This window comes from Odocoileus virginianus, chromosome 28, assembly GCF_023699985.2.
Source record: "Odocoileus virginianus isolate 20LAN1187 ecotype Illinois chromosome 28, Ovbor_1.2, whole genome shotgun sequence".
Classification (NCBI taxonomy): Eukaryota; Metazoa; Chordata; class Mammalia; order Artiodactyla; family Cervidae; genus Odocoileus; species Odocoileus virginianus.
In genome coordinates, this window is record NC_069701.1 from 44,725,035 (window position 1) to 44,748,636 (window position 23,602).

Here is a 23,602-nt window from a genome sequence, read left to right on the forward strand (position 1 = left end):
AGCCCCCTGGAGCAGATTTCACTGACAAACTGCTCAGGAGACGTGGTGGCCTAATACATGAGCGGTCGTCCAGGAAAAGTGCTGGATTTTAAGAAAGACATAATTCTACTTCTACTTAACAAGCCTTTACTTGATATTCTGCACAGACATTCACACACACGCATGCGTGCGCACACATTCTTGCCTGGAACTCTTATTTCAAAAAGATGTTTTCATGAAGCTCTGTGGTGCACAACCGAAATCTAGACTTACGGTTTCAGGAGAGACATTTTCCTTCATATATTTAATGATCTAAGCCAGCAGGAAGGATTGAGATTATCAGAGCCACTCTGATAACTTGGGCACTGAGCCAGGACCGAAAATACAAGAGGCTACCAGCTCTGCACTCAGTGGGGACAAAAACAGCAGATCAGAAGTGTGTTTCTGGAATTAGCATATAAGTTCCAGCAGGTTTTTCGCCCTGTGAAATGCGGTACCTGCCCAACACCAGCTCTGGGCCAGTGTGCCAGCTGTGCTCGTGCTGTCTGCCTGTTCCCACACTCAGTCCTACCCTCCCAAACGCATGTACAGTTTTGCCTTCAGTTAAGCCCTGCCCTCAGGCACACACAAAAGAAACCACTTGATTTACAGAAACAAAGACTGGGTTCCCAGAGTTCTAGCAGGATGAGAGCTTCACAGTCCTAGAGAGAAGAAAATGGACCAAAGGCAAATCATGAATAGAACTTTGGAAGTAAAGAGAAAGGGACCTCCAAGCTGGAGGGAGGGGTGTAGCTTCCCCACGTCCTGGCCCCAAGGACACCTCTGGAAGCAGCACCGGTTCTGAAGGGGAGCAGAAGAGCGGCCATTTTCAGTCAGGGTCCGAGTCAGGGTCCGAGGAAAGTTGCCCCTCCATGGTCTCACACATGGCATCCTGCAGGGATGTGAGCTGACCCCGGGGACTCATCCCCATGGGCTGGATGACCCTGTGCCTGCGGGAAGAAGGCATGGTAGGGGATGGGAAAGGGGCCTGGCAGGTGGAGCAGGGGTCCTGCTCACCCCCTCGCTGTGACCTGCTGCTCCACCAAGCTGCTCCTGTTTACTGGGGAAACTTGGATGGGAACTGTCTCAGTCAGGCCTAAATTCTAACTGCTACCTAAACTTTGAGACGTTAAGCAGTCTCTTACTGTCTCTGGGCCTCAGTTTTCATCAGTTGAAAAATGGACATAATACTTACCTCAGCCCTAGCCTTTTGCTAGAGAACTTTCTCCAAGACAGAGGATTTCCAACATTAGTAATGCAGTCTTGCCAGAACCTAAATCCCACTCTGATCCCACCTCCTTGGCTTGCACGACGGGGCATGGGTCGTCCTCCTCTGTCCCAGCTCTGGGCCCTCCTTGCCATGCCACGTACCTGGAAAGCTTGTCAAACATGTTCACCAGCTTCATGGCCTCATGCTCCTTCTGCTCCTCTGTCATGCCTTCCATGGGGTTGGGTGGCTTTTCCTCTACCCTTCCAGTTACTGGGTTTATGCTGTTTCATGAAAGAGAGGTGTGGGGAATGCATTAGTGACTCCAGGACGGGAGGGCTGCGTGTGGTGGGTGAAGTTCCCATCTTCCTGCCTGGGCCTGGAATGGCAAGAAATTCACTCTCTTGGGTGCAGGGAAGGCAAGGCAACTGCAGAAGGACTCCCTCCAGGAGCAGCAGGTAATCAGCGCCTGCTACCTGGCCTACCTGTCCCCCACATTGGTCAGATCCTTCAGTCTGTGTTCTCAATGGAACGCCGTGGTGTCAGAATACGTGTCCCTTAGAACAGAGGCCTGATTCTGTAAGGTTTACCCATCTGTCACCCTTATCCCATCCACCCCGCAGGTTCATACGGGTGTGGTAAAAGGGATGGGGGGGTTGAGTAAGAGTCTCAGCACACACCTGGCCTTGGCTTCCTTGTACTCGTCCGTGTCTGTGTCCTCGTCCTCTGAGTACTGGCCCTCAGGCCGGCCCCCTGCCATGAGGCCCCTAGCAGCCAGGAGGCCGGCGGCATTTCCATAGCCTGTGTACTTGATGAAGCGGGGCACTGAAGGGCAGGGCAGAAGTCAGTGTGGAAACGTGACCGGGGAGGGGCAGGCGGGGCAGGCCCCCACTCACCACTCACCACTCTCAGAGCACAGCACAAACAGGAACTCGGCCGCCACCCTCTTCACGTCAGTGTCCAGGTGCGTCATGAGGCGAACCAGTTTGTTCCGTAACAGCTCCCCCACCTCAGGCCGGGTCCTCACGTCCCGCAGCGGGGGCAGCACCTGAGGGGGCAGCTGTTTCTCAGCCTGGGCCTGGAAGGACCAGGGTCTCCAACCAGAGCCCGGCCATAGCCCGTCTGCCCCATACCTGGGCCTTCAGGAACTTCCTGGCGGGGCGGTGCATGCGGGCACACTCTGTCAGCACGCTCAGCACGGGGGCCACGCTTTCCTTCAGCCTGTGTGTCTGCAGAGGAGCCTCGGTCACGGACTGGGCCCCCCTTACTCAAGGCCAGGGGGCCAGGCACCTGCCCCAGATGATCCTGGCAGGAGGCGCTCATGAAGTGGCCCCAGCTGAGGGACCAAGAGCGAGCCATGGGTGTCTCTATGAGCTTCAAAAAGAACAGGCACAGACTCTAACTCAGAAGGCCATTCGTATGCTGGGGCAGATCATTTAACTACTTTCCCCACCTTTAAATGAGAGGGGGCGGAAAACTGTGTTTAAAGTCGTTAGCACCAACAGCACACAAGACAGCTCACAAAGTGCTGAACCTTAAGTCCGTCACAGTCTAGCCTGCACGATGCCTGCAAACTCCCAGAGAAGCTGGTTAGAGTGCCAGCCAGTCAGTGTCCCGTGGTGCAGCTGCAGGAATCAGGGAGCCGCCAGCTCTTAAGGTCCTGTGGGTCCTCTTGAGGGAAGCCAAGGCACAGCTGATGCTCATCTCTGAGGGCTGCTCATGCACAGTGACATTCTGAGTCTAGGGTCACAAGGAAGGATGGGGAGCGTGGTGGCACTTTAAGGGGGTAGGGATGGGGGGCTTCTCAGGACCCCTCAAGAGAATTCACAAAGAGATCTAAAAAATGAGTACTTTGCCAGATTCTGAAAAGTTGTTTCCACATACTTCTCAGGGAGGAAGGTCTGGCTTGACCATGAAGTTGGAGGCATTGCCTGAATCACACTGGGGAGTTGATCTCCCCTCACCAGTGTGGACAGCAAAAACACAGTGACCACAGTAGCTTGGAAAACCTGGGCCAGAGCCACAGTAGTCCCCCTGCCCACCTGATGAAGACGCTTCTCCATGAAGCTGAGGAGGACACGAATCACATCCATGTTCACTCCTAGGAACTCCAAGGAACCTTCGTGTGGCTCCAGAGTGAGAAGAACATCCAGACACTTGAGAGGCAAGTTCCCCAGGAGGTTCACTGCGTGGCTGGGGACAGATGAAAGGGGCACTTGGTAAATACAACCCCCTGCTGCCACCTGCTGGGGCCATAAATGCCATGAACCAGTGTCTGGGGGCCCAAGCAGCAGAACCAGGTACCAGAGCTAAGGGTACTACTTCCTGCAAATGCCCAGCCTATCACATACCTAGGTTGAGGCAAGACAGCTAAAACTGAGAACCTGCCTAGGCATAGGCCACCAAGAATGAAAGTGAAGAAGCATACTACCCTATCAATACCACAGTGTCCGCCGCCCCTAACCAAGGCCCCCTGGCACCTTCCTGCCTTGGACTCACAGCTCCCATCTTAGACTGTTAAATGCTGGAGCTCCCCAGAAACACACTTTTGTCTGGTCCCACCCAGATGGATGAAGACTCTCTAAGACTGGGAACCACCACAGAGACCTGTGAGCAGACCACCCCCATTCCTCCCCACCACCCCGCATGATAGGCACCCCACTCACCCGTGGAACTCCTCTGTGTGGTCTCCAGCAGCAGTAACCATCACACAGTGCCGCAGAAGGGTCCCCAAGTGCCGATATAGGGCAGTGTCTTCCTGACCAAACAGACATGAGTTCCTGTGAGAGAGAGCCCCACTGGCCCCCACTGCTGCCAACTGAGATTCTACCTTCTGGACGCCCCTGCAAGACCACATGCATTAACGATGCTTCTCTACTGTACACCCTGGTGCTTGTCCTCTCCCACAAGACCTCAAGAGAACTCTCTTGGTTAAGAATATCAATGGATCCCCTTGGGACACAGCTGCTCTATGCTTTAGCCCCACACTCAGTCTCACCGTGAAGAATCTCATAGCCTCCCCTGCACACCACACAGCCCTCCAGCCAGGCTGTAAGAGCCAGTTATGCTCTCCAACTGAGAAAACTTCTGAGACCCTTCCAAGATGGGTGCTCCCTGCTTCTCTCGACTGGCTAAGCATGCCTAATCCAGAAATTTGAAGGAAAAAGGAAAGGAAAGTCACTCAGTCGTGTCCAACTCTTTGCGACTCCTGGGCTGGAGCCCACCAGGCTCCTCCATCCATGGAATTTTCCTAGCAAGAGTATTGGAGTGGGTTGCCATTTCCTTCTCCAGAGGATCTTCCCAACCCAGGGATCGAACCCAGGTCTCCCGCACTGCAGGCAGACGCTTTACCGTCTGAGCCAACCCAGCAAAGAAGCACGTGCAGGAAAGGTCCAAGTTGTTAAACTCCGCCCAAAGGTTGAGGTCAGCCCTCACCTCATCCACCTCCCTCTTGATGGAGTCGAAGGTGATGTTAAAGAGCACTTTGAGGATTTCCATGGCTCGCTCAGTCTCCTGGGGAGGCAGGAGCTCAGGGCGCCTCTCGCCCTCAGTCATTCCCAACGTCAGCTCCAGCGCCCTGGTCAGCAGGCGCACTCCCTGCAGCTCCTGAAACAGCTGCTGGCGCACGTCGGTGCGGAGTGCAGTTAGCAAGAAGAGCAGACGCAAATCAAAGAACTGGACGTCGTGCGGGAAGCTGCTCTGGCGGTACAGTCCTACGCGCTCTGCAAGCCTCACCACTAGCCCCGCCTCTGCTGCCAGCACCTGTGCCACGGGGCTGCTTAACACGAGATTGCACAGGCACTTAAGGGACTCAAGTACAACATCCATGTTCAGCGGCTCAGGGACCGACCCCTGGGAGGCGGAGATGCCAGCATAGCAGGCAAGAGCCTGCAGACTCCGGCGACTGGTGAAGGAGTCCAGGCAGCTGCGGTCCCTGGACAGGATACGGATGCTCTGCAGCCAGATGACGCGGCGGGAGGGTGGCAGGCCCTGCTCCAGGACTGAGACAAGCAGCTTCGCCAGTCTCTGTGGGCAGGGAGAAGAGCCGTTCCACCAGGTCTTTCTACCTGGGCCACCCAATCATGCCCCTCTACCTCAGTGAGCACCCACCTTCCTATCCTCCTGTTGCGCATCATCAAACGTGAAACTCTGGGAGTTCTGCAAAGAAACCCAGAGGCTCAGAAGGCACAGGCCCACCGCGGCAGAACCCGGGTTCCGCGGATGGGGGCCTGAGGCCGAACTCTAACCCTCTATGAACAAACGGCGCCCCAGCCCCACACACCAGCACCCTAGCAACTCCTCAAAGAGTCGGTGCTCCTCCCGATCGCTCTCCCTTCCACCCTCAGCCCCTTGCCACGCTCATCACTCTCGCCGCCTCTCCTGCCGGCCACGCGCGCGGGCCCCACCCTGCCCCACCTCCTCTCTGCACGTCCCAAATCTACAACTCCCGCTCACCTCCCGGTTGTACGCGCGCAAAGCCTCCATAACTACGTCCTCCTCCCCCGTCTCCACGGCATCCGCAACTGCCCGGGGCTCCATGGCACCTCCAGGACCCGATGGCAGGACAGCCACAGGCTCCCGGCTTCGCGATTCCGGGCCAGCGTCTGCTCGCCCCTCCCAGGCTCGGCGCGCGGGGGAGGCCGGGACGGGGCGTGCGCCGCGCCGAGGGGCGGGGCCTGGGCTGTGCGCAGGGGAGGCCGGGACGGGGCTTTCGCGGAGCCACAGGTTGTGTCAAGGGCTGAGCGCGGGGGAAGCCGGGACTGGGCGGGCGCCAAGCTCTATGGGCTGTGCGGCGCCTTAAAGGGGCGAGGCCTGGAACAGCTGGATAGAACTTAAGGCTTTGCTGCCGAGTCAGCTTTGGCCTTAAGCTCTGGGTCGGTGATCGTCCGACCTATGGGCCGGAACCGCCCTGAACCCAGCGGTGAGCCTTACTCCTTGGGCCAGGATTCCTGACCGGAGAGGGCCTCAGCCCCGCACTCCTCCATCACACGCACACCAACACCGCTCTTGATGCACAGAAAGAATGAAATATCCAAGGAAAAGTCGAGGTGGAAAGGACTTTACAACCTCCGGACCACGTGGTTTCTAAACAGACGTTTGAGTGCCTACTGCATGCGAGGAGCCGGGAGGCGGGTGAATAGAACCCACAGGTCCCTGCCTTCTTGGCGCTTATGTGCCAGATGTGAAGACTAAAACGGGCAAACAAGACGACGTTAGGCAGCTATCGTGCTGTGATTGAATAAGAAAAGGGCCTTGATGGGCTGCAAGCAGATCTGAAGAAGTGCCATTTTTGCTGAGACCGGAGCCTAAGGAGTGAGCCAGGAAAGGCTCTGAAGGAAGGTTATGCAAGGCAGGAGTGGCCAGTGCAAGGGTGGGAATGGCCGTGGTGGGAGAGAGAAACATCATTGTTGGGGCTGAGAGAAAAGGGAGACTGGGGAGGAGAGGTCAGGATGAAGACAGAGTCTGATTGTGTGCGGTGACTTTCTTGCTGTGTAAGCAGGCACACCTGCTGGTCTGCTCGGACCGTTTCCTTTTTCGAAAAGCGGAGATAATAGTTCCCATTTCAGTGGATTGTCAGGAGTAAATGACACAGAGCAATTGCTCCATTACGATGGGTGGGTAACTTAAAATCCATCCACCGGGCAAGAAGGCTTTGTTGAGCATCTACTTTGTGTCAGGCCCCTTGTCAGCACCGCGTGGAAAGTCAAAAAGCACTGGCTCCTACCGTACCCACTTCCCTCACGTTCCCACCCCTCTTCCTGCTTTGTTTTCTTTGGAGGGCTTCACTCCTGCAACTTCTGCACCGCTCTCTCGTTCCAGGCACTGATCTCCAGTCTGTCCTGCCGGCAGTACCTGGAACCGGGCTTCCCACCGAGTTCGCTCCTTAGCTGAACCGCAGCCGGGCGGGCCGGGCCTCAACCCCGGCGGGGTCACGGCGAGGAGCCTCTTTGACCTGGGAAAGGCCCGTGTGCTCTTCCCAGTTAGGACGCCGACACCGCCTTAGGCGGGAATGGCTGCTGCAGTGTCTGTCCGCGCCATAGTTGCCTCTAAAAACACAAACCATCCAGGGCTCCCGAGAGCAAACGCCAGCCCCATCCCCAAGTCGAATGAAGGAAGAAACGTCATATCCTTCCAGTTCTCACCGCCCAGTCTCTGTTGGCTAGATCTCGGCCGGAAGTGGGGGCCTGAGGCGGAAGGGGTGGAGCCGGGAGCCACTTCCGGCGACTGCGCCACGTCCAAGGAGGCTGTAGGCGAGCGGTGACAGACCGCGGGGTCGGAGCTGGAGGCGATGGCGGACTGGGCTCGGGGTGAGCGCGGAAGGGCGGAGGCGGATGGCTACATAGTTCGACGGGGCCGACTTCGCTGCCCTTTGGAACCGCCTTCGCCTTTCTCCGCGCCACTAGGTGGCGTCGTTGGGAAGACCCTATGGGCGGGCGTAGTTTGGGCAGGGCGGCCAGGGTGCAGCCCGCCGCGCTGTGGATGAGTCCCTGGGTCCCTGTGGGCGCTCCTGCCCAGCTGGTGCTTGATACTGCTGGGTCCGGATGCCCGCAGTCCCCACCCGTTCCGTCCTTGCGAGATGGCTCTGCACGGGACCTCGGCCGGGTCTCCTGGTTCTTCGGGTCCCGGAGGCTAGGAGCCTCCTCGGAGTAGGAGCTGCGCGTGATAGGAGGGCCCAAGCATGCCTAGTACTCACTGGGGTCGGGGTACCCCACTTGCCCTCTGGGAGTCTCTCTTTTCACCTGCCAAGTGGGATGCTGATGCTTGTTTCGCTGGGCTGTTGTGACTTTTAAGGAATTAATGTTACAATCGGTTGGTAGGACCCTAACACCTCTTATTTGGGGTTTGTAAACCTCCATGGTTCCTAGGGCTGTGCCCCTTTTTGATGAGTCTCCTTGAGGCATCTGGCCCGAGGCAAATATGCACCCCGAACTTTGTGGGAAACAGTTCTCACCAGCCTGATAAGATGGTAATTCTGAATCACCAGGCCCAGCGCCTGTCACAGGCCAGGTCTCAGCAGGTACCAGGCTTTGGGTGACACACAAGACCCTGTGTGGGACCAGTCTTAAGCCCTGTTAGTAAGTCTTTCGAAAGTCTTTACCAGAGCTCATTGGGGTTTTCTTTGAGAACAGGTTCTGTGTATGTTGCTAGTGACATCTGCGGAGGGATGGTAAAAGTTTTGTCACAGAATGTCAGAAAGTACTGGTTGAACTGAGCCCTTTGGAGGTGTCCGCCCACCCATCCCAGCCTGGATACATGCACAGGACCTGTGTTCACACACACTGTTGTTTATACAGTCTTATCTCATGTGTGAAGTGTTGGATCCTGGGTGAGGGTAGGACCTGCTCAGCAGACACAGGAAGGCCCAGTTCCCTTAGACACCTGACTGGGCCAGATGGGATTGGAGTCAGAGTCTGGAAGCCATAAAGGGCTGAGGTACAGGGGTAAAGGGGATGTTCATGGGTGGATTTATGCCCTCAGCCTCTCTCTCTCCTCACAGCTCAGAGCCCTGGTGCTGTGGAAGAGATTCTAGACCGAGAGAACAAGCGGATGGCTGACAGCTTGGCCTCCAAGGTCACCAGGCTCAAATCGGTCAGTGGTGGTCCTCTCCTTTTGCCTCCAACTGGCACCCTGGAGGGGGGATCAGAGGGCGGTAAAGACCTGGATGGGTTTCAGGTAGTTCCATTCTCTTTGTCCCATCCATGGCACACTCATCTGTGTGAGGCCTAGGTGGCATTTGGATCTCCTGATCTCTGTTGATCTTGTTGGGGTTCAGGTGCTGTTCATATGTTTGTCCTGGTCTGACCCTACCCCCTCTGTGTCCTGACCAGCTGGCTCTGGACATTGATAGGGATGCGGAGGACCAGAACCGGTACCTGGACGGCATGGTAAGGGTCTGCGGTTTGCAAGTGTCACGGTCAGCTCAGCTCCCCACCACCTGCTTTGTGGCCCCCCATCTGTGTATGTTTGTTGTGGAGTCCCTGTCCCTTTGTGACAATGTTGGAATTTCTCCCCCAGGACTCAGATTTCACAAGTATGACGGGCCTACTCACAGGGAGTGTGAAGCGGTTTTCCACAATGGCGCGATCTGGGCGAGACAACCGGAAGCTTCTTTGTGGTATGGCTGTGGGCCTGATCGTGGCCTTCTTCATCCTCTCCTACCTCCTGTCAAGGGCAAGGACGTGAGCCAGTGGGAGCTGGCTTCAGTGGGTGCCTGGGGCAACCAGGATCTTCCTCTGTCTGGTGTTTTGGGCTCCAGAGAACTTGTTTACAAAATACTCCTTTGAAATGATGATCATGGCTTAGGAATCTTCTTCCTGCGTGGTTGGGAGCCTCTAACCCAGTGAGCTCATGTTAGCTGGTTCTATGTGTGCAAGGGCCCTATCCCTATGGGGTAGCCAAGGCCCAGCTCCCTCTGCCACCTTGGGCTCTAGAAGCCCCAGCGTTGTTGAGTCCAAGCAGAGCATCTGGGAATCCTGGACATGGCCACCTGTGAGCAGCAGTCCTTTCCTCGGCCCTCAAGGTTCTGAGCATCTCAAGGCTCCTCTACGCTGTCTTGGTCTGGATGAGGCTGTGTCTGATATTTGAGTTGCTTGGAGCTGACACAGGAAGGGGGTGTGGCTGTGAAGCTCAAATCATTGCTGTCACCTCCAACTGAGTGTCCTTCAGCCTGGAGATTGCAGTTTCTCTGGCCAGGGCTGCTGGTCATCCGTGACCCAGTGAGATTCAAAGGTCCTGCTGAACGGCCTCTTCCTGCCCTCCAATCCCACGACTGAAACCAGACCCTCAGGGATGGGCAGGGGGTTGTGGATGGAGGAAGGATCTGCAGCCTTGGCTGAAGACTTGGGGTCCAGATCCCGGCAATTTCCCAGCCATGTATCTAGGAGCAGAAGCTAATGTTTTCATGGGATTCAGGATCTACCCAGCACCAGAGATCTGTTTCCAGGAGGCTAGATCTCCAGAAACAGGTCCATCTGATGCTTAAGTCAGGCAAGGTGTGAAGCGGGGCTTTTATGGGTGTAGGCAGGAGGTTTCTGGATAATGCCTTTTTTTAGGACCTATAGGTCACTTTTTGAGGGTTCGTGGGCAGTTTCCACTAAGCTAACCCTAACGCAGCAGTGTCTGCCCACCTCTCCGTGGGCCCTCAGTGTCCACTTGGTCAGTCCCCTGCTCATATGAACTGAACTAACAGGCCCAGCCAAACCAGTGGCTTCTTTGTACCTCACTGTGAGTCCCCAGTATCCTTGTCTTTCCATAAAAAACACTTGTAAGAAACAAGTCATTGGCTCTGTGTCTTTCCTGGTTCCTGTTCCCATCTTCTTCTTAGTTACGCACCTTACTCTCTGAGGGCTATTGGCTCACTGTCCAGCTGCCCGCACACTCATGCCATGTGTGGTGTATCAGCTCCTCTCGCCCACCTTGTTCTCTTCTCTGGCCATGTGGACCTCGCCTTCTGGCTCTACCACTCCTGCTCCTTTTCCTCTTGCTCTCCCTTGTTCTCTGCCTAGCAGGTCTGGCCTCTCCTGACCCTTGCCACGGAGCCCTTTTCTCCACTGCAGTTGGCTGGGCCCTTGGCTTCTTGAGTGGTCTGCTTGACTGTCCCTCCCTCCAGTATGTGCTTCTCAGCCAGTAAGGTTGGCTCACTTGCCTCTGTGTCCCTGGGGCTTGGGTGTTTCTCTGTCCTCCTTGACATTCCTTCACAGGCTCCTGTGGTCATGCCTTGATCCCCATTCTTCTGTATACCACAGCTTCGGCTTCGCTCTCTGCCTGTCTCACAGTGAACCTAGTCATAGGGACATGTCCACTGGTCACCATGCTCAAAGCTGCTACTCATATATATCTGGTCACTGCAGGAGCAGCAGATACCCCCAGACCTGAACTCTGTGTCCCCTGCCTTTTCTGGGTCTGCTAACCTTGCTTTCTGAGAAAGTGGCTCAGCCAGGGCAGCCTTCCCCGCACTGGCCTGCTCCAAAGCAGACCAGGAATTTGGAGTTCGTGTTTCAGGGTGGTCTTTTCTGAGGAAAGTGAAAGTTGCTCAGTCGTGTCTGACTCTTTGTGACTCCATGTACTGTAGTTCATGGAATTCTCCAAACAAGAATACTGGAATGGGTAGCCTTTCCCTTCTCCAGGGAATCTTCCCATCCCAGGGAAAGAACCCAGGACTCCTGCGTTGCAGGCAGATTCCTTACCAACTGAGCTGTCAGTGAAGTCCCTTCTGTGAGGAGGACTTCGCCATCTCTGAGACCTTCACTTGCTGTGTATTTTCCCTCAGGTTGCCCCCTGTGCCTCTCTGCTTCTCCATCTCTATGACTCTTTGTAGCCTTTCCAGCTCTTTGGGGGTTTGGGTATTTGTTTCTCATTGTGTTAGATGAATTCCTGAAGTGGGCATGGAGCTCTGCTGTGCTGTCAGCAGGGTTTCCTGTGGGCCTTCACCCTCCTCCTCCTCAGCCCTGTACACTGAGCACCTAATCCCGTGGATAAGTGGGGTTTGCCGACAGTGATCTCTGAGACTATGAAACAGAGACGGACTTGAGGACTTTCGGTGTCAGGTGTGGACAAACAGCCAGGTTCTATCCCTTAAGTCAAAGACGAGGCATTTAGCAATAAAAACTTGAAATAAACAGTATTGTGATAAAGTAAACATGGCCTTTGGTGTTTTCATTTCCGAGGGGGCTTCAGAAAGTTTCGTCTGGAACTGACCCTGGTCCACAAACTGTCCACAGGCACTGGTGGTCTTGACTCTGATGCTATTTTTCTGGGCCCTGCTCTGCTCCTCACTCATCCCCCTGGGCAGGCAGATGTGGGGTTGACAATTCCTGCTCCTGGACCTTTCTTTTCCCAGGTTTCTGTGACTGTGATGGGAAGATGATAGCATTACTGCTTCAGGTTTAAGGGAATATATGTGAGTACTTAGAACAAGTAGCCTGACATGGTCACAGCTCAGTGAGGGTCAGCAGTTGTCATGTGCTTTGTAAGCTGCAGACACAGGTGCAACAGGGCTACCTGCTCAGAGCTGGGGTGAAGATTAGATTCATTCCTCAAGGCTGGCCTTGGACTCCAGGGTACCCTCTTGAAACACCCCTCTTAATCCCAGCTCAGACAACCGCTTCCCTGTCCACATCCTCCTATGCTTCCTGTGTTTGGTGTATAACAGATCACCTTCAGGTGTAGTCGCAGTGGTTTATGTCTCATGGGGACTATTTGTGTTTGAGACAGAGATGGTTCTCTCTGCTCTAGGATGTTACAGCCTTTTGGAGACACAGGCTGGCACTACCACCCCCTGAAAGCTCAACACAAATCTGCAGGTGGTCGCAGATGTGAGCTGAGGGCCCAACTAGCTTCACTGCCTTGCTGTGTGTTGAGCTTACAACATGGTGGCTGATGGGAGGATGAGCAAAGAGAAGGAGGGTGTCCAGGCAGAAACCCTTTGTATATTGTGTGGCCTGGCTTCAGAAGTCAAGTAACAACAGCATGATTATTTAGGATGGTCACAGGGTCTGTTCTAGATTCCAGGGGAGGGGCACAGACTCCATATCTCAGCAGGGAAGAGTCAGTCTCACAGGGACAAACTGGAGGATACAACAGAATGTGGAGGGCAGGGATGGAGGCGGAATGAGGCCTTCTCTCAGCTCAGACCCCAGGCCCTGGAACCCGACATGGGATGGCATGATCGCCTATGGGGGCCTCTTTCTGGAAAAGCTGGATCCTCTCCCACAAGAGACCATTGCTAGTAGAATCCATGATTTTATTATATATCTGGGCACAGCAAGAAACAAGGTTAGCAAATGGGAATGCATAGAAAAAAATAACTGATCGCAATTGTCCAAACAAGCATGCTCTGCCCTCCAGGGCCAGGCTGGCTGCAGCCCAGCCGGAGGAGGAGGCGCCCATAGCCCTCAACTCGGGGAGTCTGTTAGTGGGGGTATGTGACATGCAGAGGCTTCCAGCGATGGCGGGGGCAGGGCCGGGCTATTCCACATCCACAACCAGGGGTGTCATGTAGTCAGAGTGTTTGATGCCAAAGGAGACGACAGGGGCGCAGGGCTTGGTCATCGTCACCTGGGGGAGGAGAGGCTGTGAGGAGCCGGCACTGCTGCCCCCACCCTGCAGGCTCTGCCTCACGGGCCGGGGCTTCTGACGGCGGTTTTGCTGTACCCCCGAAGCCCTGGGCCAAGGTGACCAGCAGGAAGTCCACTCTGCCAGGCTTGACTGCAGAGCCTGGGTGTGGTGAGTGCTCGGCAGCACTCACCATCCTGTGTCTGGGGGTCTGGGAACATAAAGCCCACCGGCGGGGGAGAGGGCTGGTGGTGGAATGCGTGTCCTGAGGTTACCCGCTGCCATGACCCTTGCAGGCCCTTCCCTGCAGCACACCCTGGGCCATGTCACCCCTCCTGCCCCCACCCCACCCATCTGGGCCGCGCTCTTGCCAGACCTTCTCAGGGCTGTGGGCTCCTGGTCCTGGCTTTAGGGTCTTGTCCCCTGGGGGCTCCACCCGGGCAGCCATGGTATACTGTGGAGCCTTGAACTTAGTCACCTGGACATCAGTCTGGCGGTAGGCCGCGGGACCTGGGGTCTGCAGGGTGAAAGAGGCTCAGACAGGCTCGGCCTGCCAGAGTGCGGGGCCTCCAAGGGCTGGCATCAGACAGTGTGTTTCAGGCCCCAAATCACTGTGTGTCTGTGTGTCGGGGGCCTCTTCTGTCTCCAAACAATGGCCATACCATGGGACAACACTCCAGTGCTGTGGACCCTTCTCTGTGTGGACGTCATCTTCTCTTCAGCCTCACCGTGGCAATGACACCCCAGTCTGTGCCAGCCCCAGATTTTCCCTTCCATGAGTGTGTGTGAAAGAGGCCCCTTTCCAACTAGGGACTCAAGGGCCACGGGCTGGGCTGGTGAGATTGGCAGTGCTGTGATGCCAGCCTTGCCAGGCTCCCAGGCACACAAGCATCTCAGTGCCTTTGCATTGGCTATTTCTGAAGCCAGAGCCCTCCTCCCCCAAATACATCACAACCCCTTTTTCTCCTCTGCTCAGCGTCTTCCTGCATGCTGCGCTGTCTCAGACTCTCCTTGCTTCTCAGGCAGCACCCACACACCTGTCGCTTTCATCACTCCTCAGCACTGTCAGCCTCCTGGCCTAGTCTTAACCTCTTTCATCCTTGTCCACCGTCTGCCCCTCCTCACCTCTGGAATGTAGCCCAGTGAGGGTGGGGCCAGATAGGTGGCAGGCTCCCAGAGGAGGAAGAGCTTCGGAGCTTCGGGAGGATGGGGGGTCAGGCTGGTAGGCCCTGGAGTCTGGGGGAAGGGACCAGATGGGCCATCTCTCTAGGGGGTAAGCAGTGCTGTGCCCCAGCCAGGTGACCCTTGCCTTGTGCAGGTCGTCGCTGAAGCTTCCCAGCTTGCTGCGGCCCTTGATGGAGAAGGAGGGCTGGGAGGCCTTGCCAACCGTGTGGGGGCCCATCACCATGGGCAGCATGTAGGCTGCGGGGCCTGCAGGTGCACCAGTATCGAGTCTCAGGCTGGACAGAGTCCTGTGCCCAAGTCTCCACTGGCTTCTTCCCTGGGCTCTCCACCTCCAGGAGACCAGCTATCAGGGTGGGCCCCCTCACCCACCCTACGCAGGGTCCCCAACCCAGTCAGCTATGGGTCATTGAGACTGCTGCAGACCTGGGGTGCTGTCTACTCGGAAGGTCTTGGTTCGGGCAGAAATGGAGTGGCTGGGCGCCGAGTCGAACACATGCTTGGTAGATTTCTCTGGAAAGTAGTCGCCTGGGATGGGTTGGGGGGAAGAACGTGGGTACTGGAGGGTAAGAATGATCCTACAGATCAAAACAGATGCCTAGCCCTGGTCAACTCAAGGAGGACCCCCACCGTGGCAGGTGTGGGGCCTCTGGGCCCCAGTGAGAGGCAACCGTGGTTTTGCAAGGGGTATCCGGGATGAAAACTCTGGTTGCAGGAGTTAGAGAGACAGGGGCCTGGAGAGCGAGTCTGATGTGGGCCTGGTGCGGTGACTCAATCAGACAAGGAAGGCCCTCAATCAGAGTTGGACACCAGAGTCTCAGAGGCTGCACTGGGCCCCAGCTCCCCACCAGGCCCGACGTTGCACCGTTGTGAGGAGAAGGTGGGTTGGGAGGGTGAGGATGGCTGCACCCTTCACATGCTCATGCCCCTAGGTTTGCAGAGGCTTGGGCAGGGCTGGGGCTGAGCCAGGGGCCCTCACCGGGGCCAGGGGTCAGTGTGGTCTTTGTGTGGTAGCGCCCCAAGATGGAGTAGGCGGGGCCAAGATCCTTGCCAGTCCTCAGTATCTTGGGGTTCACACTGTAGCGGGGCCCTGGGGAGCAGTTCTCTGCCAGGAGCATGGGAGTCCCGCGGAAGCTGTAGGCCGGTGCACGCAGCTTGGTGGGCGTGTGCTTCACAAAGCCTGTGGGGCAGGGATTCTGAGCGGCCTGGAACTAGGCCCTGCCCTTCCCCCCAACCCCCCATTGACCCTAGAGGAGTTGATGGTCTGGGAGTAAGAGATGAGCCCAGGCCCACCCCAGGCCCACCCCAGACCTGGCTTCTGCTTCCCCTGCTCCGCCCTCCCAGAGTCCCAAGGGCTTACCCGTGGTGGGTGGAATCAGGTACTTGGGTCCAGGGCTGCTGTAGAGGGCCATGATGGGCCCCCGGGGACGATGGGGCCTCCAGGTGCCCACCCATACCTCCTCCGCCATGACTGGTTCTGTCCATGGATGGGAGGGTGACCGAGTGCTGGAAGGCCTGGGCCCTCCCCCCCGCATCACTGCTCTTGCCCGCACCGATGGGCAGAACTGCAGGCACTGCGCCTCCTCAGTGGGGTGTCGACTTGGGGCCCAGACCAAGGATCATTGGGAGCCTCTGCTTAGAGCAGTGGGTTGGCTCTGCTGCACCCACCCCCAAGAGGAGGAGCATCAGAGCCTCACGGACAAGCCCATGAAGCTGTCTTAGTGCTTGTGGACGTGCCCACAGTGGCTATGAGGGGGTCTGGGCAGGTTCCTTGTGCTCAGAGGACTCTGAATGTGACAGGGTAAGGAGCAGTGGACAAAGATGGGGAACTTCTTGCATGAGCCTGTGCCCTGGAGTGGGGAGGGGGCCGCTCAGGAGGGGCCCTCACCTCTTTGGTCTGGGAGCAGCACTCAGAGTGACCTATGGACTGAGCCTTCTCAGAGGTGGTCCCGTCACACCAGCCTTGGTGCCAGGGTGTTCCAGAAAAGGAGTATGGAGAGGAAGGCCTCTCCTCTCCCCTTGGGGGCGTTAAGAATTGGGGAGGTGTCCCCGCTTCTGAGCTCTAGAATGTGGCTCTGTGGGATGGTGGATTCTAGATCACTGTGTATGTGATGGAGACAATGGCCTCAGCCCACGGGACCTCCACCCATGGGACCTCCACCCACACCATGCCTGGCTCAGGACCGAGACTTTGCTTTGCTCCTCTTTGCAGGGATCAGGGTAGAGTGCAGAGAACAGGCAGGGACTGCTAGGGCTGGGACCAGCACAGTGAGGCAAGGAGTAAGGTTGTTAGGGGCAGAGCTGAACCTGCTCAATCCTGCCCCCAGTTGAGACTACTGAGCTGGGGAAACTGAGGCACAGGAAGGCTGCTGGGGGTCCAGGGACCCAGGAAAGGGCAGGCCTGCCCTGGTTTGGGGGCAGGGGTTGGTGTGGGGAGCTGCTGAGGGGCCTTCCTCTGACACTGCCCTCCTCCCACCATGCGGCCTGCGCCCACCATTGGATCCTGAGTGTCCTCACTAGCAGAATCCTACTGGGGCTCCAGCTGGGGCTTTGTGTCTTTCCTTGAGGGACTTCTCAACCCCTGGACCCATGTCACATGTACATTGTGCACATTTATTGTCTCAGAATGATAACCTTCAGATGTAGAGCCCCCCCACCCGGCCTGTACCCTCAGCCCTGGCGTTGAGGCAGCCTGTACCCACTGCCTCTCTCTGGGGCTCTCTGCTGCTCCTTGCTCTGAGCCCCTGCCCCTGCCTCTGCCTCTGCCTCTACCTCTGCAGACCTTTTTGTGTCCAATGCCTCCCTACATCTACATGTCTGCCTACACAATGGCTTGCTTTGTCTTCTTCCTTACAAGGGTGTCTGCCTGGATTTTTGTTGGTGGGTCTGCCCTCTATGTGGAGTTACTTACACATGTGTGCTCCACTCACATGACCCTGTGTATGGGAGTATGTAGTGTCCCTGAGGGTGGGGAGAGACAGGAGCCAGAGCCTGAGCTACAGGAGGCTTTATTGATTGGATGACTTGAGGATAAATTCATGCATAGGGAAGTGGTAGGGGTGTTTTCATCATGGCTGCTTGTGTAGCTGGTCCTATGGCTGCTTGGAGCCACGTCTGGGGTCCACTAGGCATCGTCCTGACTGCCCAACACTTGCACCTGAAAGGCAGACACGTGAGGGCCAAGGGGCCTGGCGGTTCCATGCCCACTGATCAGTAACTGGAGAGCCACAGCTCCATCAGGCAAACAGGCCCAGGCCAGCCTCTGCACATTGCAGCCAGTCACCTCCCAGCAGCTGGGGAAGCAGGGTGTGTTCATGTGTTTGCAAGTGTGTGTATGTGTGTGTGCGTGTGTGTGCAGAGGTGAGCATGTGCATATGCATGATGTGCATGTAGGGGGGGCTGAAGGCTGCTGTGGGCAGTGAGGTCTGGGGTGTCCACCTCTGCTGGCAGAGGTGGGTGAAGGTGTCTGTGGGAAGGTGGGGCATGGGGTTGTTATACTGGGTGGGCAATGAGGTGCTATGGCATTTAGTCAAGGGCCTAAGGAATAGGGCTGTGGGTCCCGCCAGGGTTGCAGGCTTTAGGGAATGGGTGCCCCCCGACCACAATACCAGCAGCTTGACCAGCTCCGCCTTGTGCATGGGCTGCAGGCCGTCTATGCAGGACTTGAGCTCGGCTATTGCTGCCTTGGCATCTGCATTGATGTTGTACTTGCTGAGGGGCCCCTCATAGAGCTCCTCTATGGACCCCACCAGCAGCGTTTGCAGGAAGTCCATGAAAAGCTCTTCGCTGTCCTCCCCTGTGACCAGCCCTGTATTGTGGGGGTGAGATGATGCCAGGACAGGACTCTTTCCAACCCCAGCCCCAGACCTCCCACCTCCAGCCTCAGTGGTTCTCCAGACTCTTCCCATCAATGCCCACCCCACCTGCCCCTTATTTTCCTCCACAACATCCCCCAACTCCACCTGCCCTCAGACCCCTCCTGTCACCCTAACCTCAGCTGCTTCTTTTCACCCTGTGCTCCCTGGCATCACTGAGGAAGGAAAGTCAAGCCTCTGATGTAGTGGGAATTTCCCCTTCCTGTGAGGCTGGCTTACCTGGAGCTTGGACTGGTGTCAGGGTCAGCCTGAGTTGGGCTGAGTTTGTGACATTGGGCTTGGTGGTGACACAGGGGCTGAGACGGAGGTTGAGGCTGGGCTGGGGTTGGGGCCATTTGGGCTTAGTCTATGATTGGGGTAGGGCTGCCTGGGGACTGAGGTCAGCAAGGGCACCAGGGTCATTGCCCACGTTCATGTTCTGTGATGGAAGTGGGTCGGGGTGCCTGGGAAGGTGGGCATCAGTCACTGCAGGGTCAGTGCCTGGATTTGTAGTTTCCGAGGTTCCCGCCTGTTCCTCTGGCCCCAGCCTCCCGAATGTGCTGGAAGCCCCTGTCAGCGCAGACTCACCGCAGGTGCAGAGCACAGTGAGAGCCGCTAGCAGGAGGGCGCCGCTCCTCTTCATGGTGGATAGCGGTGGTGACTCCTGAGCTGCCTCGCCGGGCTTTATGCCTCGCAGGCCAGTCTGGGGGCGGGTCCAACCTGCTCATCAAGGCCCGGCCAGTGAGAGCACAAGAAGGGCAGCTGGGGGTGTGTCCTCACCCCTTGCCCTGAGTGGGTGCCAAGCAGCAAGGGGCCCAGGGTGCTCTGTGAGGGTTGGTTGGCAAACTGTTTGGGGTGTGTGGACATACATAAGGGGGCAAGGTGAGCCTGGTCAGTGAGGAAGGAAGCGATGCTGACGGCCTCTAGCCTTGCTTTGCTTGTGGTTGAGAGTGGCAGGCTCTTGGGCTGGGCCCGGGCCCAGGCCTTTCTTTTGGGGTGGAAAACCCCCTCCACTCAACGTGCTTCGTGGCCCAGTACTGATCTCTGAACCCTGAGATAGCCTGAAGATCTCCACTGGGGCGGGGGTGGGTGAAGAGGGGTGGGGCACTTCCTGAGGGCTTCCTGGGTCCTGCAGATTGAGTGCTGGGAGATGGGCCCAGGGCCACAGGAAGCCTGAAGTGGGCAGCAGCCTCCAGGGAACAGAGGGTGGGCCTGAGAGTGACAGAATGGCGAGGAGCTGGGCTGTCTCTGAGGCCTGGTGGGATGACCGTGTCACTGCAGGAAGCAAGGAGGGACTGCACTGACTTAGCTTCCTTTGGTGGTCCTCCAGCCTGGGGAAGTCTAGGGTCTGGGGGAGACAGTCCAATGCTGTGATGGAGACGCGGGGCTGGGCCGCCTGGGCTCCTGACCTGATCTCCCACAAGCAGTGCTGCCGTCCTGGCCCTCCTGCCCTGGGCCCAGCCCTTCTTCTCCTGTCCCATGCTGCCACCTGGCGGCCCATGGCATCCGGCAGGACAGGCCCACTCTCCTGCAGGGTCCCTGCAAGGATCCAGGGCTTCTGCCCTGCCTGACGCCGGAGGGACTCGCACCTTCAGCAAACCTCCAGAGCAACTCCGTCCAGGTCAGTTACCCTGCCCTGTTTGACACCCTGCCTCTCACGTGCCTCTAGCTGCTCCTGAGTCTGTCACAGACCCCAGACGCTTGTCTTATGTCCTCTGAGCACTTAGAGTTTCTCATCCATTTGGGTGTCTGTTTATCACAAGCAGTCTGTAATCCCCTTAGCAAGGGGATGAAATGAAACCCATAGATGATATAACCTACTTGTATACATAGTTCCAAGAATTTAGGAGAAATAACCTGCAGTGAAGTCATCTGTAACAGAACAACGTGGCTGTTTGGGCAAGACTGCAGTCAGCAAATGTGAGCCCCTCCATGTCCCTAAAGGCCTGAGGGGTTCTAGTCAGTGAGTCAGCCCTTGCTCTGTTTGCGCTCCACTGGATCCATCACCTTCTTTAACTTTGTGGCCCTTGGGCTGCTTGCTAGGTCACCTGGAGGGACGTTTAAAAGTGCTGTCCCTAGGCTTCAACATGGTGCAGACCCATGGAAGCAGGGTCCCTGGTGTGGGGCTGGGATTCCTGTCCTTCTGAATCCCTCCGGCCCTAGCAGAGACCACCTTGTCCAGCATCATTCTCCTTCCTCCACTTCCTCCCAGTCTCCAGAGTGCTGTGTGTTGGTTTGATATGATTTCAAATGCACTTTTTATGATAGAAGTGAAGTTGTTTTAATCTACTTCTTTATGACAAAGGCCAAAAGAGGTTGTTGTGCAAGTAAAGTTGTTTTGATTTAAGAATGAAGCGAGCTGTGTCAGGATTGTTCCCTAGCAGCTCCTGGCTGGCTCCTGATTCTCTGGAGAACCTCTTAGAGAAGCTACACCTTAAGTGATAAATAACTTCAACTGAATTTGGACTTTATTCCTGTCATCTCCCCTTCTGTAGCACAACAGTGTAATTAATTTATCATTTGTTTGGATTATGTTATTTCTTTATTGGTTTATTATAAGGAAACATTATCCTGCATGTTACTGGCTTATGCAATTATTATAATTCTGTGTTAAATAAACTATGGGCAAAGACAGTCTCAGCCTGTCTCTCCAGACTGTATTCTTTCACTGAGTAACATGCACGTGAGATTTAACCATGCTTTTCAAGGTTTGGTGGTTCATTCCTTACTACTGATGAGTAATACTCCATTGCATGTGTATGGAAGGAAAAACAATTTTCACTCTGCCCTTCCATAATAAAAGACAAATTACCAGGAGAAAAACCAGAAGTGTACCTCCTCTATGCTTCCCTGGTGGCTTTGTGGTAAAGAATCTGCCTGTAATACAGGAGACTTGGGTTTGACCCCTGGGTTGGGAAGATCCCCTGGAGAAGGAAATGGCAACCCACTCCAGTATCCTTGCCTGGGGAATCCCATGGACAGAGGAGCCTGGCGGGCTACAGTCCGTGGGGTCGCAAAGAGGCGAACACGACTCAGTGACTAAAACAACAAATAGCTTCTGTATACAGGGGAGCTGCCAAAGAAACCCGAGTCACTCCCTGAAACGTCCAAAGTCATCACCTTAAATACCATCTTCAGCTAAACACAGAAGACCCTGAAGAATGGGAGAAGCCCGTTATGGAAGGTAATTACACAAAACACAGTAAAGAAGGGTATGATTGTTTATAGATTTAAGTTGGGACCTCTGCATTGATGTTACTTGAGTTTTAATTATCCTGTATTTCTGGTGCAAACAGGGACAACCCTCAAATGCAGAGATTTCTCTGTTGTAAATGTCAATCACAAAATGGCAGTTGCTGCATAGTTTCTGGAGAGCCCTCTTTTTTTTTTTTTTTTTCCCCCATGGAAGTGGACTTAAGCAATCCTCACAGCAGAGAGGCATATTTTGGGGTGGCATGTTCTACTTGCTTTGAGATGGATATACCCCAATTTGATTATGCATTCATCTATTGAAGGATACCCTGATTACTTCAAGCTTTTAACTATTATGGATAGTGCTGCTGTGCCTAAGTTCATCTTTGTTTGCATTTGGGCATGGGTTTTTCAAAGCAGTTTCCTAAATACTGGAAGTACGATTGTTGGATCCCAAGGTGAGGTTTGTTTAGCTTTGGAGAAAACTGCCCAACTGTGTTACAAGGTGGCTGTGTGTGCATCCCACCAGCAGTGAGGGAGCGTTCCTGCTGTTCCTCAGCCTCCAGCAATTGGTATTGTCATATATTTAGAGTTTAGCAGCCCTAATATGTGTAGTGTGATAGCTCGTGACTTTAATTTGTAATTCCCCAATGGAGACCCAACCAGTCCATCCTAAAGGAGATCGGTCCTGGGTGTTCATTGGAAGGACAGATGCTGAAGCTGAAACTCCAATACTTTGGCCACCTCATGCAAAGAATTGACTCATTAGAAAAGACCCTGATGCTGGGAGGGATTGGGGGCAGGAGGAGAAGGGGACGACAGAGGATGAGATGGCTGGATGGCATCACCGACTTGATGGACATGAGTTTGAGTAAACTCTGGGAGTTGGTGATGGACAGGGAGGCCTGGTGTGCTGTGATTCATGGGGTCGCACAGAGTCAGACACAACTGAGCAACTGAACTGAGCTGAACGGAACTAAATGGTGTATGATGTTGAGCGTGTTTCTGTTTTGTACTATCTGTATAACTTTTTTTGGCTGGGTGTCTGTTCAGATCTTTACTTATTGTTTATAAGGTTGTTCAAGAGGTCTTTGTCTATTTTGTGTCCAAATCTTGTATCAGATATGAATTTTTCAAATATTTTTCTCCCAGTTTGTGGCTTGTATTTTGATTTTCTGAATGAGTTCTTTCAGAATAGACATCTTTATTTCTATAAAGTCCACAATATTTTTCTTTTGTGGACTGACAGCTTGTGTGTTAAAACTCAAAGCTCATGATATACAGGCCAAACCCAGGGTCATGTAGATTTTCTATGTTTATGTCCACAATTTTGATAGTTTCAAAATTTAAATATCTGTTAATAAATTTGAGTGAATTTGGTGACTACATTTCATTCTATACAGTTTCGAGTTAATTATTCCTTAACTATTTTGGAGAAGTTTTGGATATTGGCAATATTTCAGTTTGAATTTCCATAGTTTAATGAACCTAGCAGAACTGCCCTGAGGGGCGGAGTCTCCACTTGGCTGTGCCTGCGCGAGTGAGGGAGGCTTGATCTGCAGTTCTCATTGGCTGGCAGGGAGCGAGGAGCCCGCCTCCCTGACCCACCTCCACCCCAAGCGGAAATCCCGCTCTGACTGAGCACCTGGCTGCGTGTGGCTGCTGACAGGAGTCTGGTCTCCTCAGGACCCACTGGGGTTTCAGCTTTGGGACGTTGTGGGATTCAGTTCAGGAAGACAGGGAGTCTGGTCTCCTCAGGACCTGCTCAGGTTTTGGCTTTGGGACATTGTGGGGTTCACTTCAGGCTGTGCCGGGGTCCAGCCTCGGCAGGATCCAGGGGGTACCCTCGGGATGAATGGCGTCGGTGAGAGAAGACACGTGAGACCAGCCTTGATAGGGCCAAGTCTGCAAGGGAGAGAGAGAGAAAGTGAGAGAGAGAGAGCGAGAGAGCGAGCCCAGACGGGGGGTGCAGCAGAGTCTGGCCATGCTTTATTTTTCACCGTGGCTTTTATACCCTAAGTTAGTACATTTCTAAGGGGAAGATAGTTTAACATTACATCAGCTTGTTCTTCACGAAACCAGGGTGTTTTCTGCA

At 55.1% G+C, this 23,602-nt stretch overlaps 4 protein-coding genes across 6 annotated transcripts; 1 reads left to right on the top strand and 3 right to left on the bottom strand.

Annotated features, from left to right (window-relative positions):
* Nucleotides 1-109: 109 nt before the first annotated feature.
* RIC8A (RIC8 guanine nucleotide exchange factor A) lies at nucleotides 110-5,940 on the bottom strand. Of its 2 annotated transcripts, XM_020912109.2 has the most exons (10): nucleotides 5,681-5,940; nucleotides 5,336-5,383; nucleotides 4,661-5,251; nucleotides 3,892-3,983; nucleotides 3,268-3,418; nucleotides 2,359-2,454; nucleotides 2,129-2,273; nucleotides 1,906-2,050; nucleotides 1,390-1,509; nucleotides 110-968 (listed from the first exon to the last, which is right to left on the bottom strand). In XM_020912109.2, the coding sequence occupies exons 1-10, from the start codon at nucleotides 5,762-5,764 to the stop codon at nucleotides 848-850; spliced, it is 1,593 nt and encodes a 530-aa protein (XP_020767768.1). In that variant the 5' UTR covers nucleotides 5,765-5,940; the 3' UTR covers nucleotides 110-847. The 2 variants fall into 2 exon arrangements, with proteins under 2 accessions (XP_020767768.1, XP_020767767.1); XM_020912108.2 differs by lacking the exon at nucleotides 110-968 and having other exon boundaries at nucleotides 975-1,509.
* Nucleotides 5,941-7,415: 1,475 nt separating this feature from the next.
* Nucleotides 7,416-11,864, top strand: BET1L (Bet1 golgi vesicular membrane trafficking protein like). Of its 2 annotated transcripts, XM_020912106.2 has the most exons (4): nucleotides 7,416-7,533; nucleotides 8,724-8,815; nucleotides 9,055-9,111; nucleotides 9,242-10,501. In XM_020912106.2, exons 1-4 carry the CDS (start codon nucleotides 7,515-7,517, stop codon nucleotides 9,407-9,409), a joined length of 336 nt encoding a protein of 111 aa, XP_020767765.2. In that variant the 5' UTR covers nucleotides 7,416-7,514; the 3' UTR covers nucleotides 9,410-10,501. The 2 variants fall into 2 exon arrangements, with proteins under 2 accessions (XP_020767765.2, XP_020767766.2); XM_020912107.2 differs by lacking the exon at nucleotides 9,055-9,111 and having other exon boundaries at nucleotides 9,242-11,864.
* A 1,077-nt stretch (nucleotides 11,865-12,941) lies between these two features.
* Nucleotides 12,942-16,523, bottom strand: CIMAP1A (ciliary microtubule associated protein 1A). Its single transcript, XM_020912105.2, has 7 exons — nucleotides 16,350-16,523; nucleotides 15,822-15,938; nucleotides 15,441-15,641; nucleotides 14,888-14,989; nucleotides 14,589-14,710; nucleotides 13,656-13,796; nucleotides 12,942-13,282 (listed from the first exon to the last, which is right to left on the bottom strand). The coding sequence occupies exons 2-7, from the start codon at nucleotides 15,928-15,930 to the stop codon at nucleotides 13,193-13,195; spliced, it is 765 nt and encodes a 254-aa protein (XP_020767764.2). The 5' UTR covers nucleotides 15,931-15,938; nucleotides 16,350-16,523; the 3' UTR covers nucleotides 12,942-13,192.
* A 1,062-nt stretch (nucleotides 16,524-17,585) lies between these two features.
* Nucleotides 17,586-18,958, bottom strand: SCGB1C1 (secretoglobin family 1C member 1). The gene is made up of 3 exons (XM_020912214.2): nucleotides 18,904-18,958; nucleotides 18,070-18,269; nucleotides 17,586-17,618 (listed from the first exon to the last, which is right to left on the bottom strand). Exons 1-3 carry the CDS (start codon nucleotides 18,956-18,958, stop codon nucleotides 17,586-17,588), a joined length of 288 nt encoding a protein of 95 aa, XP_020767873.1.
* Nucleotides 18,959-23,602: the final 4,644 nt, after the last annotated feature.